The sequence below is a fragment of the Hippocampus bargibanti genome, linkage group LG12 (genome assembly GCF_051943395.1).
Source record: "Hippocampus bargibanti isolate YZ-2025 linkage group LG12, ASM5194339v1, whole genome shotgun sequence".
In the NCBI taxonomy this organism is placed as follows: domain Eukaryota; kingdom Metazoa; phylum Chordata; class Actinopteri; order Syngnathiformes; family Syngnathidae; genus Hippocampus; species Hippocampus bargibanti.
Window position 1 is genome coordinate 8,212,922 of NC_142745.1, and position 16,382 is coordinate 8,229,303.

Consider the following 16,382-nt stretch of genomic DNA (forward strand, 5'->3'; position numbering starts at 1 on the left):
GCGGCTTTCAAATTGAAGATGTGGGTGGTGGTGGACCGGTGGTGGTGTGGGGCTCGGAATGAACCCCTCTGCGTCTTCAATATGTGTTGAGGAGCATTTTAAGGGGCATTCCCGTGCCTCCAGAAAGAGCAAAAATCACGTCAATTATACCTTTTTAGGCGAATGCCTAGTTTTGATTATTTGATAGGTCTTACTCTTGTCTACTACTCAGTATGAGGAAACAAAAAAAGTCACAATGAAAGGTACGCATTTGTCGATCCACGTACCCTCACGAGGTTTGCAGGCGTAATTGAATCTATCTTAGATGCCTTCAGACAGTGTGTGTGTGTGTGGGGGGGGGGGGGGGGTGAAACTGACAATCTCATGGCACACATGGACAAAGTATTGAGACTCACATTTGAACCTTAGTTAATCAAGAGTGCAAAGTGAACTGAAAATGCAAGTTTATTTATTTATTTATTTATTTATTTATTTATTTATTTATTTATTTATTTATTTGTGTCTCTATCTATTTATTTATCTATGTATTTATTTCGTATTAATGTGTACAGAAGCAATAGTATCTAAAATAGAAGACGAAACACATGATCGTGGCCTTTTGAGAGAAATCATAACTATACAATATCAGGAAAATTTGGGGCCGGGAAGACAGCTCAGTGTCAGCCACCAGAACAGATAAGCTTGGAGGGTCATAGTTAGGAAGGACCTCCACACTCAAAATCTATGACCATAGACCATTAAACATTTGGATCACATAAAACTACTACCTAGAACAAAGAAAATACTCTCGGTTATAGTCATAAATGCACAATTTTATTCAAAACAACATTAAAATGTGCCCAAAAGAAGATGCCAGTGAGGTAAGGATAGCTTAAAAATACATTTCAGTTGGTTGTAAAAATGGTTTAGTATCTAAATCCCATCAAAATTCAAATAAAAGTACTGTATCTTATTTTAGTGATTGAAATTTGTCCTAGTAAATCATTAAACAAATAATACAGGATGCCTGTTTCTCCTGGCCAATAGATGGCAGTAGTGCTCAAACGTTTAGATGGACTCGAGAAAGGTCCGGCAAAAAAAGAGGACGAACAGGAAGCAAGAATGAAGTTAAAAAATGAAGTGAAGAAGAAGAGGGGGACCATTAAAAACAACACCACGGGCACCTGGCAGGCTATTCACAAACAAGGTTATACACTTATTCGACTGCGATAAATCGTCTCTTGGGTATTTTGAATGCACATGAAAACGAGATGTCCGTCTTGTCGATATTCTAGTGATGTTTAAACTGCTTGGCACATTCTCATAGGAAGGGCAAAGTATGGTTTATCAGCTAACAGTTACCATTCGTTGCTAGCGCATATTTAGCTCAACGGTGCCATGTTTTGTTGTTCAAGCAGAATTTGTAGTTGCGTTTATGTTTTTGTGCCACAATTCCTAAGCATTTAACGCAAAACATGACAGGCAAATGAACGAAAGTGAACTCATTCAACCCGGCTGTTCGATTGCCATGTTTGGTAGGGTGTTTCCCAAGGCTAACAATCAAGCGTTTGCTAGCATTAACCGCCTCGAAATCACCTGGCTGACAGGAACATGACTTTATTTTTGCTTCTGTTTCTAACGGTTAAGCTCTGCAGCACAATTGCAACACGACTTGTATCCTCTTGTTATCGTCTTTTAGTCAGACTGCTGGTTAAGTTTAAGAATCATTTAAAGATCCTGTGACATTTCTTCATTTTGTCGTTATTTATTTTTCGTTATATTTTTATTTTTGAAAAGTAGTCTAATTTGTTCACGTGACTTCATTTTCATTTACAAAAAATGATTGTGTATAGTGAGACAGTGCATAGAAGTGCAGTGTAGCAGTTGACGAAGGAGAACACACGACTGACTGACATCTTTATTCCAACTGCTAACAAGTGGATCTGGTTTGAACAAGGAAAAATGCAGTAAAATATTCTCAACATGAACACGCCCCCACCGTGAACCAGCTGGGTGAGCTGCCTGGTCATAGTGCTCGCCACTCATCTACAAAGAATATTACAAACGTAGTACAATCAAAATTTGCTTTGCTTGAATGCCGCTGTGCCGATGCCCATTTTGTGTTTGGAAGCCTTTTACTGAGCATCTTCATCTTTATTAAGTTCATAGAGTTGCTTGTTCTCTAGCCACAAGGGGACACAAGCCAGTGTCTTATTGTGCCGGTCCCAAGCCCGGATAAATACAGAGGGTTGTGTGAGGAAAGGCATCTGACGTGAAAGCTTGGCCAAAACAAACATGCGAATCAAACCTCTGAAGATGGAGGACACTGATTCGCCCTGGCGACCCCTTGAAGAGAAAAGCCGAAAGGAAAAGAAGTACAATCGAAATATTTGACATTTTCTGTGCTACCTGGAGGACTTGAATGGTAGATTGACATTATTTTTTTTCACAACGTTGCGATCAATGATCTGCAATAGTTTATGATTAAGAGGCATGTCTGAAGTTCAGGCCTGTGTGCAATGACTGCAAGATCACAATAGCTATTTATTAACATCCCTTTTTTAAGGATGTTTGAAATTTAATTTGTAACTTTTGTGTGTGTGTGCCTTTCCAACAATGTAAGATTTATTGTCAATTTTTGTATTTGTGTTGTTTCTTTCCAGATATATCCTTGTTGCATGATTTCAAATATTCAAAAACCCTAATCAGCTGCTGATATGGTCTTTAAAAAGTCCCCAGTCTCACATTGGAGTGAGGGTCTGGGGAGAATATTGCAACCGATTATGGCATTAGGAGATCATCTTCTACAAGATTCTATTTTCACTGCCTTGAAATAAGAGATTGGAAGATGGAAAGAGGTGCAGCTGCAAGAGAGATGGATGCCCTTACAGATTCTGGTGAGGAGCTCAATGATGGAGATTTCACTTCAGTGAATAAGTCGAGTCAGTGGGAGAGGAGAGCGGTGGAAGATGACCGTGCATACACAACGACCGCTCAGGACAGCACAAACACAGCCACGCCGCATGACTCCGGAATTGGTGACGTAGAGTGCAGCGGCTCCACAGAGGGCAGAGATGAAACCGAGGACCTTTCTGATGGAATGGAACATGAAAGTGCTGATGGTCACGTGAGCTCCCGGGTCATCAATCAAGAGGAGGATGAATCCGCGAAGGAGCAGCATATGAACGGCGAGTCGACTTGGAGAAGCTTCGGCTCGGGAAGAAAATGCAAACTGAAGAGTGGAGGATCTGTTTCGGAGCAGAGCACTCAGAATGCTTTTACGCCGCCCTCCTTTCAAAAAGGCAGTTTTGTTTCGAGTGGTGGAAGGCACAAGCAGACCCGCAGGCGTAACCATCACCACCATCAATTGAATCGTGGCCGCAGGCGCTCGGGGAAACAAATCGTCTTTGCTTTGAAAGAAATGCTGTCAGAGTCTGTCAGCGTCTGGTGCATCTCTTGCGTCCACATGCTGATTGAGATTATCGTCACTTTAACTCATAATTGTGGCGTTGGCGTTGAGACCGCAGGGTTGAAACTTTACAACTTGGGGCAGCGGCTCATTGGAAAGATCACAGACATCCCGGGAATGAAGGCAGATGCCTGTCGGATTTTAAAATGGACGAAATGTGCCAGCGCGAATGTGGCGGATCAAGTTGCTTGCTCACTCAAGTGGACTAAACAAGCTGCCTTATTAACTCTCAGACTTCTTTGTGCTTTGGTTGCGTTCGGGTTTCAGCGAATGAAAAGTGTCTTGGTCCGGCTTGGCGGAGAAAGGGGAAAACGATTTTGGACAGTTTTCCAGGACTCCCGTTTGTGGAAGAGGATTATACTTTTTGTGGCAAGAATCAAAAAGTATTTCACGAGGGATAACCAATTGCACACATCCGGTTTGGAATCGCCGGAAAGAGCCGGGAGAGGCCTGCCGGGCCAGGAGTTGAAAAGACTACTGGCCCTGGCGGACGTTCCAGAAGATGAGCTTGATCCTTTCACTGTGCTCGGCGTGGAAGTCCACGCGTCTGAGGCTGAGCTGAAGAAGGCCTACAGACAGCTGGCTGTCCAGGTAGGCACACTAAAAAAACACAATTCAAACACTTGTATTGATTTGCTCAGATGAGTGGATGACTAATAAATTTGCCTCTTTAGACACAAAACCTTTTTTGTCTCATTTGCTCTCTTTTAGGTTCATCCAGACAAGAATAAACACCCACGAGCTGGTGAGGCATTCAAAGTACTGCGGGCTGCCTGGGATATTGTCAGTAACCCAGAAACTCGAAAAGAGTATGAATTGTGAGTATTGATAACATGACAAAATACTTCTGTGTAGGCTCCCAGTGATACAGGAGTGGTCCATCGATGAATAGGTTTCTTCAGCCGTCATCTAGACTTCTTTGAAAGTATCGGACGTTTCGCTCCGGGCGAAGCTCTTCGGCTGAGGAGCGTAACGTCCGACACCTTCAAAGAAGTACAGATGACGCCCGAAGAAGCCCTTTTCATGACAAAATACAGCAATTTAATCCATTGAATAATCAATGTTATAATTAATTCTATAAATAGTAATGATAACTCGGCTTACCAACTTAATTGGTTCCCATAAAGTCTATGTAAGGCAAAAAGTCGGTCTGCCAAACATTTATTTCCCATAAGAAACCATTAAAAATGAGAATTCGTTCCCAGGTCCCCATAAAACATAATTTTCTACTAAATAAATCTTAAAACTACACAAAATATTCATTTTATGTATAATAAATTTGCTATTGGATTGTAATAAAAAAAATAAACTACTATATTATAAAGTCGTTTTATTTACCTTTGTGATGGTCTTGATGATATCCAAGTGAAGTTGCCGTGCTTTCTCGGCGATAATACCCTCACCCACACTGTCCCGTGCTAGCTGCTTTTTGTTAATCCAAATCAACAGAAGTTTTTCAACCTCTTCTATTGCCTGAGCCCGTTGCTTAGACAACACAGAAACACCCTTAGCCACACGTAGCAATGGTCAACTTAGCATACTTGTACAGGGACGCTAAGTCACACAAACGGACACCTCCTTTGTGTTTTTCGATGATCTCATTCTGCTCGACCTTAATTTTCTTTTGTGTCCTCTTTGGCTTAACACTAGCCTGTGATGGGGTTATTTTCCGTCCCATAATCGTAAAAGTACTCCACTCGATAGCAAACCACGTCTGCACTCAAAGGGTGTGTGGAAAACTAGTCCGCCAGCCACCGTGGCGCTGTTCAACCATGTGGTTTAGTGTTCATCCGCTGAAAACTAGTCCGCCAGCCACCGTGTGTGGTTTAGTTCGTCCACCGAAAACTAGTTTGAATGCCAAGATTATATTTTTTGCGAATTTAATGTTCGTAAGGCAAAAAGTTCGTGAGCTAAAGCGTTTGTAAGCCGAGCTATCACTGTATTCAATAGTGACTGCCCTGGATGATAGCGTTAGCATGGTTTTAAAGTGGCTTCTGAACAGTAACGGCTGATTCACTCAATTGCTACCATACACAACTCCAAGGCGCAAAACGGACATTTTTTTGCACGCTGCTCAACCTCGCATCACTTCAACTCCCCGTTCACTCAACGATTCGCTCTTCCCCGTCATAGGAAGCGCATGGCGGCGACCGAGCTCTCCAAGTCCATGAACGAGTTCCTCACCAAACTTCAGGATGACCTGAAGGAAGCCATGAACACCATGATGTGTACCAAATGTGAAGGCAAGCACAAGTACGTATTCACACACGGTGTGATAACGTGTGCTGATGAGAATGACAAGAACCGATACAGTATGTCCTTGTTTTCCGCAGGCGCTTTGAGATGGATCGAGAACCCGCCGAGGCCCGCTTCTGTGCCGAATGCAGTCGTCGGCATAGCGCCGAAGAGGGCGACCTGTGGGCCGAGTCCAGCATGTTGGGCCTACGTATCACATACTTTGCATGTATGGACGGCAAAGTCTATGATATTACAGGTGACGTGTCTTCAGTCATAAGCAATATAGACACTCAAAAGAGGTTCTGGTTGTGAGGTTCTGTTATTGTGCCACGTTTCAGAGTGGGCGGGTTGTCAGAGGATAGTCATTTCTCCAGACACACACCGTGTGCCCTATCACATCTCCTTTGGATCCAAGAACAACAGCAATGCCGCCAGAAACAGGTGACACGCGTCCCATTTACAGGATGTCCACCATCTCCTTTCCATTATGTCCTCACTTCTGTTTTCTTTTCTGTTGTGCAGTCTACGTTTTGCAAATTTCTCACAGTGCCATTTTTAAATTGTAAAGGCTGCGCAATATGTAAGGGGGGAAAAAAGGCTGCCTCGTTCTTTTTTTGGTCAGTCGGCTTCATAGTTTATATAAGTTTTAGGTACCGTATTTTCCGGTGTTTACAAGGCGCATCTGAAAGCCTTCATTTTATTCAAAAGATGACCTTATACGCAGGTGCGCCTTATGTGTAAAGTAAGTCTGAGCCACTAGAGGTCTCGCAACTACTGTCAGCAGCCATTGACTCACTCCCCTGTTTTAAAATATCATGAATAACTCCAGCCTCTACTGTAGCGCCTTATAATGTGGTGTGCCTTATATTTGTAAAACTTTTATATATTTATATATTTGGAATACCGTTTTCATTCATTGAAGGTGCACCTTATATTCTGGTGCGCTTTACATCTGGACAAAGTTTGAAAATACAACACTCGTTTGGGGTGCGCCTTATGCTCCGGTGCGCCTTATACACCAAAAAATACGGTACTTATAATAGTGTTTCTCTTTTATAACTCTTCTGAACTTTCTTCCACTGTGTTGAATATTTTGGTCATCAACAGGCCTCCTTTTATTGAAACATTTGATGTCTGATGGCTGTATTAACCCCAATGTTCTTCCTCAAAGGCCGCACTCAGAGCATGGTTCAGCCAACCCGGCAGATTTGCAGGACTTCTTTAACCGCATCTTCAAGGGAGCAACCCCCAATGACATGCCAGCCAATGGGGGCTTCTTCCCCTCAGGTCCATCTCACCACCCCCCGCCCGGAGCCGGAGCTCCCCCGTTTTCCTCCCCCTCTGGCCAGTCGGGTTTTTTCATGCCGGGGGCCCAGCGGCCTGAACCCAGTGAGCCGTGGACCGATGGCGGGAAACCTCCGCCCCGGCGGAAGAAGAAAGTCCGGAAACCCTTCCAAAGGTGAAGTCTGTTGAAATGTTGAGATGAGACCGCGACTAAAACAACCTCGGGACACATTCAGCACAGGCCGCTTTGGGTCTTGCAGACATCCCAGCTTGAGAAGATGACTGTGTCCTGGGAAAGTTGTGTTCCCATAACACCCGCGAATTAGCTGTGGACTCCATTTAACATGATTGAAGTTTCAAAAGGTGCCAGTGGCGGTGTGTTGGCTTACAGTTCACTTTTGTTTGGTTTCATCTTCACATTGACTGCAGCCTTGCAATCTTTTCGACCAACCCTCCGCCATGCATCATTTATTCACCTACTCTTTGCCACTTCCAGTCACTCACTTCTGTCTTCAGAAATGAAACCTTGGCAAACCATCGTTCCACCCAGGCACGGTTCACTGGAATCAGCTAACAAACTTGACCGTAATGATCTTGTTAGCATCCCTGCATCAGTGTTACATCACGACATTTCAGGGAGCATCTTTGCCAGCAGTACCATTTAAAGGACAACCGACACCATTTGTTTGTTTCCTAACTGATATCAGAATGACGTTTTATAGCATCTAAAATCTAAAATACCCAAAACACGCAGCCTGATATTTTTAGTCAAATGCAAAGCGCCAATAAAAATGAGTTAAAGTGTCCCAGAACTACCTGGGAATGGCAAGTTTCAGAAGATCCCGCCCCCTTGTTCGTGACCTTATGCGAAGACGTCTTGCCTTGCTCTAGAATCAAAACAATGGCTTCAGATTCGGAGAAGATGCTTTCTTGTTACTCATCCAGTTATGAATATGATTCAAATAGTTCTGAAGAGGAAAGCATAAATGTTTGCAATCGATTAAAGAAGTCTTTCCGGATCATTTTGAGGCGTCTGGACTCCAATTAGCGTCCCGAAAAATGCACAAGATGGCGCCCAAGCTCCGTTGGAAATGAGCTGATTCGTCTGCTGGGAATTTGTGTCAACTAGGATCAAATATCAAATCGTTGTGTAGACACACAACGATTCACCATTGCGTTATTTTCCTTCTAATTTTACCAACACGAAGTTTTCAGACCAAACAAAGTACCCAAAATGCATTGTGGGTCGCTTTCTCGGTCAGGCATTCCAGGCGTCATCAACTCGAAAACAAGACTTCCTGAATATTCAGCGCGAGTCTTAAAACGTAAAATATAGCTATATGCCGTGGAAACTTTGTAAAATATGCTCGGTAGAAGTCATTTGAAGTGATTTTACGAATTATGGACACAACTTGTCCGGAGGCGTCGGTTATCCTTTAAATTTCAACCGTTTGGCCTCTGTCATACTTCCCAAAATGATATCTGAGCTTCTAATACCACCTAACACAAAAATAGTTCATGCATTTATTAGCAAGGCGTGATACATGAATGGACTAAAAATGGTGCTTTGTTGCCGTCGGTTAAAGTGTAGCCACTGGGGACCATCTTTCGTTGCCATTATCAAATATCGCCCAACTTGAATACATTGACTTCTCTGTTTTCCCATTATTTTCTGTCGCTGACACGAAAATATCACAGTGGATGGCATACAGTTCTACCAGTAAGTCTGGGAGAAGCTCTACAATCTTATTTCTTCAATAACAATGCGACTATTTTCTCACGGCAGACTGAAGGGGTTCACCTGGTTTGAACCGTCAATGAAATGAAAGCACTGACCACCTGAATCTGCCGTTAAATATAAACCAAACGTCTTCACAGTCACAAATCACAATAGTGAAGTGATATACGCTGAATAGTCTGCAAATTGTGGAATTTGTTCTTTGAGAGGCGCTTGTCAAGCCATCCAGAGATCCTCGCGTCAAACTTTTCAGCTCTAAAATCAGTACAAATGGCAACTTTAAGGACAACCGACGTCACTTTTTTTGTTTCCTAACTGACATCAGAAAAACGTTTTTTTAGCATCTAAAATACCCAAAACACGCAGTATGATATTTTTAGTCAAATGCAAAACACCAATAAAAATGACTTAAAGTGTCTAAAAAGTACTTTAATTTGACACCGGAAGTAGCGCGTTTCAGAAGGTCCCGCCCCCATGTTCGTGTTGTCACGGCAAGACGTCTTGCCTTGCTTGAGAATCAAAACAATGGCTTCAGATTCAGAGAATATGCTTTCTTGTTACTCATCCAGTTATGAATATAATTCAAATAGTTCTGAATTTATTCCGTGTCATTTTTGAGGCATCAGGGGTGGGAAATGTCACACCCAAAAAAGGCAGAACATGGCGACAAAGCCGTGTAAGGAATTAATCAGCCCGTTTCCACAGGCTGATTAATTCCTTATATGGAGCTTTGTCGCCTTCTTCTGCCTCTTTGTGGTCCTACATGACGTTTTCAGACCAAAGTACAGCAAAATGCATTGACGTGATGGAAGGACTGCTACAATGTGTCCTTTTTTCGGTCAGCGGCGTTCCTTCAGTGATGTCACGTACGGACTCGTCACCAACTCAAAAACAAGACTTCCGGAATATTCAGCGCGAGTTTTAAAACGTAAAATATAGCTATATGCGGTAGAATCTTTGTAAAATACGCTCAGTAAAATGAAGACATTTTACAAATTATGGACACAACTTGTCCAGAGACGTCGGTTGTCCTTTAAGTGATATACGCAGAATAGTCTGCAAATTGTGGAATTTTTTCTTTGAGAGGCGCTTGTCACGCCATACACAGATCCTCGCGTCAAACTTTTCAGCTCTAAAATCAGTACAAATGGCAATTTAAGGTGGCTGCACTCTTGCTTCAAGGGGCCAATTGTTAGTCCATTCATTTACACTGTATGTCAGTGGCAGAGTCCCGGGTTCAAATTCAATTTGGTTCCTTGAATTCTCAACATTGTAATTTAACAGGCGCAAGGAATGGCCTGTACTGCCCTCTGTTGCTCATTAGATATATTTCATTACATCCACCACTTTAAAACAAATCGACAAAATGTGGTTTCTCTGCAGTTTAAATCTTATTGGATCTGAGGTAGAAATTAAACTTAAATTTGCAAACTTGACAAAACGGAACAAAAAAAGCACATGAGAGAAATTTCATTTTGTTTCCATTTAATATGAAGGGTTCACTACTGCTTGCATTCATCATCAATTCAAATAACTTCAGGAAGACAAAACTGTTTACATCTACTGTGTAAAGATTGCCAGGGCTTGCGAAATTTGGCTTTTTTTTTTTCAAAGTATACAGTCAATTTTATACTTGATTGTGTGAAAGCCTGCGGCTTCAGATAGTGTTGGTTGGACGATCCCAAGCTGTTAGTGTGCACCTGCACCAAAGCATGTAGTTCACTGCATTTTAACACCTATAGCTTGGAGTGGTTGACTGTTCAGATTTTTCCAAATAAGAATGTCGGGGTGTTGACGCAAGATGCGGCCCACGTTGCTCTCCCTGTGTCAAATGCGCTCATCTTTTATGCATTTGTGGTGTCCGATCAGTTGAGCCATGCCAGAACCACAAAGGCTTGTAATGCTTGAAATGAGATTGCTCTTTAGCAGTTGCACGAGAACAAAGTAAAAAAAAAAGAACAGATTTATATTTTGCTCAGAAAGTAGCACGTTTTTAAGTTTTGGCTTTGGTTGATTTTTTTTTTTTTTTTTTTTTTTTTATTTTCTTAATGATGTGCAATTTGTGATCTGCCGTCCTTGTTTAGGCGATGGTTGATCTAGTTGCCATAAAAACATTTGAGAACATTTGCAATTGTTGACTTTTCACACATTCACCCAAGCACGAAAATAACCATGGATGGACATAATGGGTGGTGCCCAGAAGGTCAAAAAGACAATGGCACAGTCCATGTTTTCTTTTGTTTTAATGTTTTTAAACAGAATATGCAGAAATATTGTACACATTTTATCTGACAATCATCAGGGGCTTTTGTTCCCTGGCTGGCAGACCATTTGAAAAAAAATCACTCTTGGGTAAAAGTTTCCCCTGCTTTCTCTGGTTTTCAAAGTAAAGATAATTTCCTCAATGCAAGATGTTTGCCCTGGTTTGTATGCACGCATGCATAGACATGCACAATGCATATAAAAGTGACATTATGCATATGTATTATCGGTCAAACATTATGCTGCACTACAGATGGCTCATTGTTTGGAATACCAGTTCAAGGAATGAGGTTGGTTAAGGTGATCCGAGGGTCTCCTTACAAGGAGATATTTGAGGAGAGGTGCACATGATTGCTCACTTGACATATTTATAGAATCTGACAGGTCAGATTAACAACGAAATGATACTTTCCGTAGTTAGAGGTCGGACCCCCGCTCTTCCTGAGGCCACATTGTCTTTCCACTTATGCTATGAAGAGACAAATTTGTAGTTTTAAAAAAATGATCAAGTAGAAGTCATGAAAAACAGTATAGTACATTCTTACCAACAAAACACTCATTTACTCAGTAGTCATCCAAGTGAATACTCATACATATTTGGTTAAAAATAGTCATGTAGTGTATATTAAAATATCACCAGATTTTTCTCTACAATAAATCTGAGTGATATAGACAACAAATACCGTATTTTCCTATGTATAAGGTGCGCCCAAAAGCGTTGCTTTTCTTACAAAGATGACTGCGCCTTATATGCAGGTGCGCCTTATATGTGAAGTCGAGGAGAGGTGCACATGATTGCTCACTTGACATATTTATAGAGTATATATATATATATATATATATATGTGTGTGTGTGTGTATGTATATATATATATATATATATATGTGTATATATATGTATATATATGTGTATATGTGTATATATATGTATATATATATATATATACGTATATATATATGTATGTGGTTACATTTGGAAAACTTTTTTCATTCATTGAAGGTACGCCTTATCGTCAGGTGAGCCTTACATGTGGAAAACGTTTGAAAATCCACCATTCAATTGGGGGTGCGCCTTATACACCAGAAAATATGGTAATCATATTGAGGCATGTCAATTACTCTTCCTAAAGTATCCGGATCCCTGTCAAACTAATTTTAATTTTAAATTGAATTTTCTCTAAGGATCAAATTCAGATTAAAAGAACCTTTATTATACACCATTTATTGAGGGAGCACCTTATACTCCGGTGTGTAACACACCGGAAAATACGGTACACTACAGCTTTCCTCTCAGTGCTCCTATGATGCTGCTTAGCTGGGAACAGTCTCCATATGCCACCAGGCCTCCGTAATTGGCCCAGCGATCAGCACCTTTCCCCTCAGCACAAGGCTGGTGGTAGGTAAGTTCTACCTTCGCCTCAGAACTGCACTTTAAACTCTTGGTCAGGTCGACCACACCCCCTCCGAGGGCCCGGAGCAGCGCGTGAGGTGCACAGGAGTCCCACTTAAAGGTGCTTCCTTCTGAGAGGACGTAGGCGTCGGCCAGGCCCTGAATGACGCACAAGATTTTGTAGCCGGCTCCTGAGGCGTATATCAGTTTTTCTGGCCCGCACAGGGAGGCCAGACTGTCTTTGACCACTTGCTTCTCACTGGAGCTGAGCACCACTGACAGCGCCCGACGTCCTTCAGGTCCACTTTTGGGCTGTGACACTGAACATACGTTGACGTTGCCGTAGGAAACGCCCCAGAAGAGCTTCCCCTGCCAGCTGGAAACAATTGGGTCAGAATATGATTCAGTGACAATACCATCACCACCATGGAAGGTGACTCTCCTTCCATAAGCCATCAACAACCATCAAAAAGGTAAATAAAACTTTATTTTACAGCACAGTTTATTTTTTAATTACAGTCCTCATGCAATGCGCCTCTTTCCAAACAGCAATTCCCTTTGACCTTCAACCTCCAACGCCATTCCATCAAGCCATAAATGATGTAAATAAAGTGACTTTATGATACAATGCAGTGTATTTCTTTCATTACAATACAATAGCACATTTATTATACATAAAATAAGGTATGTTGTGTGTAGTTTTAAGGCTTATTTAGTTGAAAAGTATATTTTATGGAAACCCGGGGACGGATTATTCCCATTTTAATGGTTTCCTATGGGGAATTTATTTTTGAGATACACACTTTTCACCTTACACACTCTGTCTGGGAACCAATTAAGTTCGTAAGTTGAGGTCTCACTGTACTTCTGTTCACACTTGCGTACATTGTAGTATGACATGGGTCCAGCTCACCTTCCACCTGCAGGTTCTTTGTGGTTGAACGGCTGGTTGATGACACCCATGACGGGCTCGCCTGTGCTGCGGAGGTAAACCCCGATTAGAACCAGGGCGCAGTGCAGACCTGAAGGTGACAGATGGCCCTCCTCCAGCACCTCTTCGCGGCCTTCTATGTACTGGCTGGTGGCATCTGAATGAACCACATGACAAACACCGAAAACCCAGTTGACATTCAGCTTCACCGCAACGTTTGAAGACGAGGCTCTCACCGATGGGATCGATCCAGATGGCCAGCTCGGAAGGGCTGAGCGGTACCGTTAGTCCATCCGTACTGGCGTCGACGGTGGCCGGGTCTTGGTGGATGGCCCGTGCCAGGAGTGCCGCCGCCGTCAGGTCGCCGTCTAGCACGGCGGCCAGAAGCGCCGCCGTCTCATCCTCGGTGCCGCACACGGTTACAGTCACACTCTCTCCTGCGAGGCAGACGATGTCAGGCTTCAGTCATTGGACACATCCAACAAATGTGAGCTATCATGGGTTCCCAATTATATCCTGCTTAAATGAGGATTTGGGCTAAATGAAGACAAAGTCAATCAAAGTCTGCCATTATTGTACTTTGAAAACCAAATTGGTTGAGAACTGAGAGATTTAAAAACTGAGGTTTGACTGTAATAACAATAATAACGCTAGGTAGCTAGCTTTCTATCTATTTTAGTTACTTCCGGGTTGAGTGAATGCTGGCGCGTATGGGTGCCGCTGCTCACCCACAGAAAAAAATATCCTGTGACTATAAATTGTCCTTGAGAGTTTTGAAAGGCACTTATAAATAATATGTATTGTTATTACTGTATCTATTAGCTAGCTAGCTAGCTTCCTATCTATTTGAGTTACTTTTGGGTTGAGTGAACGCTGGCGCGTTTGGCTGTCGCTGCTCACCTGCAGAAAAAAATCTGTGACTGGAAAGTGTCCTTGAGAGTTTTTAAAGGCGCTTAAAATTAAAATGTATTATTATTATTATACTTTATATACACGCGCCTTTCAAAACTCTCAAGGTCACTTTACAGTCACAGGATAAGTTTTTCTGTGAGTAAGCAGCGGCAGCCACACGTACCAGCGTTCACTCAACCCAGAAGTAACTCAAATGGATAGAAAGCTAGCTAGCTAGATAGCTATCCAGCTAGATAGCAGAAACTTCTTTCAAATAATAATAATAATAATAATAATAATAATAATACATTTCATTTATAAGCGCCTTTCAAGACTCTCAAGGTCACTTTACAGTCACAGGATAAGTTTTTCTGTGGGTGAGCAGCGGCAGCCATGGCAGTGAATGAGTTAAAGTACAAAAAAATATATTCAACCACATGCAGAGTTCATAAATGTAATTGGATGATTAGGTGAATCACGACGCTGGAAAATTACCAAGTCCATTTTCAAACTTGTTGGATTCTTCTCCATGGATGAAGCCGACCATCTCAGGGAACTGAACACAAAGACAGAGCACATCACTGAAATGAAAAAAACAAGCAAAACGGTCATCCTTGCGAGTGGAGGCCACCTCCATACCTGAGCGCCAACATCATGCCGGATCACCTCCTGAATCACAACATCCGCAAGCGTCTTGAAGTCCTGCACAAACTTCTTATTCTTGTCATCTCCGGTCTTTTCTTGGACCAGGAGCTGGAAGAGGGGCGCCTCCTGCCTGCAGACGCGTGCCACGTTGGCAGCTTTCTCCGACACCTGCAGCAGCAGCCTCAGCAGCTCCGCCATGTCTGGACCTCACAGAATATTTTTTGGGTCAAAATCAAGCTGGAAAGTGTGACATGGGGCTTGTATATGCGGGGCTAATTATAGCAGCAAATGAATATAGAGCATGTTAGGAAACGGGGTGGTGTGACGGAAGGATGTGGGTCATTGCATCGCTAAATTTGCCATCATCTCAAAGGCAAAGTATTCCAAGCTTCATTAAGCCAAACGACATCTTAAAAATAAAAATCTCCAGCCACAGCAAGGTGATTTTTCTTGCAGACTTTCAAAGGTCAACAACAGATTTCAGTGAAGGTTCATTTATTAATTTCCATCATATTTTACATCCATGCATTCATTCCATTTTCCAGATCGCTTAATCCTCACTAGAGTCACATTGTTTTATAAATATTGAATGATTGTTATTCTTGATAAATTCGATTTTTTTTTTTTTTTTGTTCATAATTTGGAGTTGATAGAATGAATGGATTGACATAATTTCCTCAAGGAAATGTTGCTTCAATTCAGTGCAACGTGTTTAGATGGGTTCATCAGGATAAACAATTGTTTTAAGACCAAGTGGAACTGTACTCTTTAATCAGTAATCACCGTTCTGGGGGACAGTGCCCAAGGTCAGCATCAACCACTTTCAAGGTCAAGTATATTCCTTGAAAAATTCACGCTACAACATTCGGAGGATGACAGACATGCAATGTAATAACGACAATTACTTTCCTTTATGTTACAAAACATTTCACCTGTTTGTATATGGAACAGTCGAACTTGCGGCATGCTGTTATGACATTTGAAATCACCATGTGACAAATAATAGGGATATATATTTTTGGAGAGCAACCAGTTCACATCAAACCTTTAATATTATCGCGCGGTGCCGAAATAACTTGGACGATGAGAGACGAAAAGGTACCAATAGATAAATAAATAATAACAGTGTAACAGGGAGTTGGCGTTATGTTTTCTCAAGACGCAAACATAAGAAGCTGGAAAAGTTCTTTGTATTTTTCCCCTCTGACGTTCACTCAGACTGATGATCGATGATGACTGATCATTGTGCAAAAATTACATCTGTCAGGGCGGCTAAATCGGTGCACGTTAGCATAATTTTGGTTCACACAGGAAGCAAAGGAATGTAAATCTCTTACCAAAAAAGGCTTCTGAAACGTTGCCTTCTTGTTTTGTCGTCTTTTCTTGCTTGGTCAAAGAACCTAATCACCGTCCCGCGATCACCGATTCGCGCACAATTTAATGTGATTTTTTTGTTTGAATTAGTTATTAGTGATTTTTTTAGAGCTGTGCTCCAGTTTCTTGACGTCAGATGCAGGAAAGGGGCGTGGTGTGTTCACAACCCACCAACCCGGAA

At 42.0% G+C, this 16,382-nt stretch overlaps 2 protein-coding genes across 4 annotated transcripts; one reads left to right on the forward strand and one right to left on the reverse strand.

The window, feature by feature from the left end:
• The first annotated feature begins 1,102 nt into the window (after positions 1-1,102).
• dnajc14 (DnaJ heat shock protein family (Hsp40) member C14) lies at positions 1,103-11,113 on the forward strand. 2 transcript variants are annotated; one of them, XM_089009319.1, is made up of 7 exons: positions 1,103-1,186; positions 2,643-4,039; positions 4,160-4,266; positions 5,582-5,701; positions 5,782-5,942; positions 6,025-6,127; positions 6,858-11,113. In XM_089009319.1, exons 2-7 carry the CDS (start codon positions 2,828-2,830, stop codon positions 7,147-7,149), a joined length of 1,995 nt encoding a protein of 664 aa, XP_088865445.1. In that variant the 5' UTR covers positions 1,103-1,186; positions 2,643-2,827; the 3' UTR covers positions 7,150-11,113. The 2 variants fall into 2 exon arrangements, with proteins under 2 accessions (XP_088865445.1, XP_088865446.1); XM_089009320.1 differs by lacking the exon at positions 1,103-1,186 and adding an exon at positions 1,223-2,404.
• A 798-nt stretch (positions 11,114-11,911) lies between these two features.
• Positions 11,912-16,329, reverse strand: inpp1 (inositol polyphosphate-1-phosphatase). 2 transcript variants are annotated; one of them, XM_089009329.1, is made up of 6 exons: positions 16,165-16,329; positions 14,822-15,027; positions 14,678-14,738; positions 13,528-13,728; positions 13,274-13,448; positions 11,912-12,736 (listed from the first exon to the last, which is right to left on the reverse strand). In XM_089009329.1, exons 2-6 carry the CDS (start codon positions 15,023-15,025, stop codon positions 12,247-12,249), a joined length of 1,131 nt encoding a protein of 376 aa, XP_088865455.1. In that variant the 5' UTR covers positions 15,026-15,027; positions 16,165-16,329; the 3' UTR covers positions 11,912-12,246. The 2 variants fall into 2 exon arrangements, with proteins under 2 accessions (XP_088865455.1, XP_088865454.1); XM_089009328.1 differs by having other exon boundaries at positions 14,822-15,033; positions 16,165-16,328.
• Positions 16,330-16,382: the final 53 nt, after the last annotated feature.

Bases quoted from the DNA above. Each gene is read 5' to 3' on its own strand.
- dnajc14 (XM_089009319.1), top strand. From the start codon at position 2,828: ATGGAAAGAGGTGCAGCTGCAAGAGAGATGGATGCCCTTACAGATTCT. The intron at 4,040-4,159 runs GTAGGCACACTA...GCTCTCTTTTAG, and splicing joins ACAGACAGCTGGCTGTCCAG to GTTCATCCAGACAAGAATAA. The intron at 4,267-5,581 runs GTGAGTATTGAT...TCCCCGTCATAG, and splicing joins ACTCGAAAAGAGTATGAATT to GAAGCGCATGGCGGCGACCG.
- inpp1 (XM_089009329.1), bottom strand. From the start codon at position 15,025: ATGGCGGAGCTGCTGAGGCTGCTGCTGCAGGTGTCGGAGAAAGCTGCC. The intron at 13,449-13,527 runs GTGAGAGCCTCG...TGGTTCATTCAG, and splicing joins CATCTGGATCGATCCCATCG to ATGCCACCAGCCAGTACATA. The intron at 12,737-13,273 runs GTGAGCTGGACC...AATTGTTTCCAG, and splicing joins AAAGAACCTGCAGGTGGAAG to CTGGCAGGGGAAGCTCTTCT.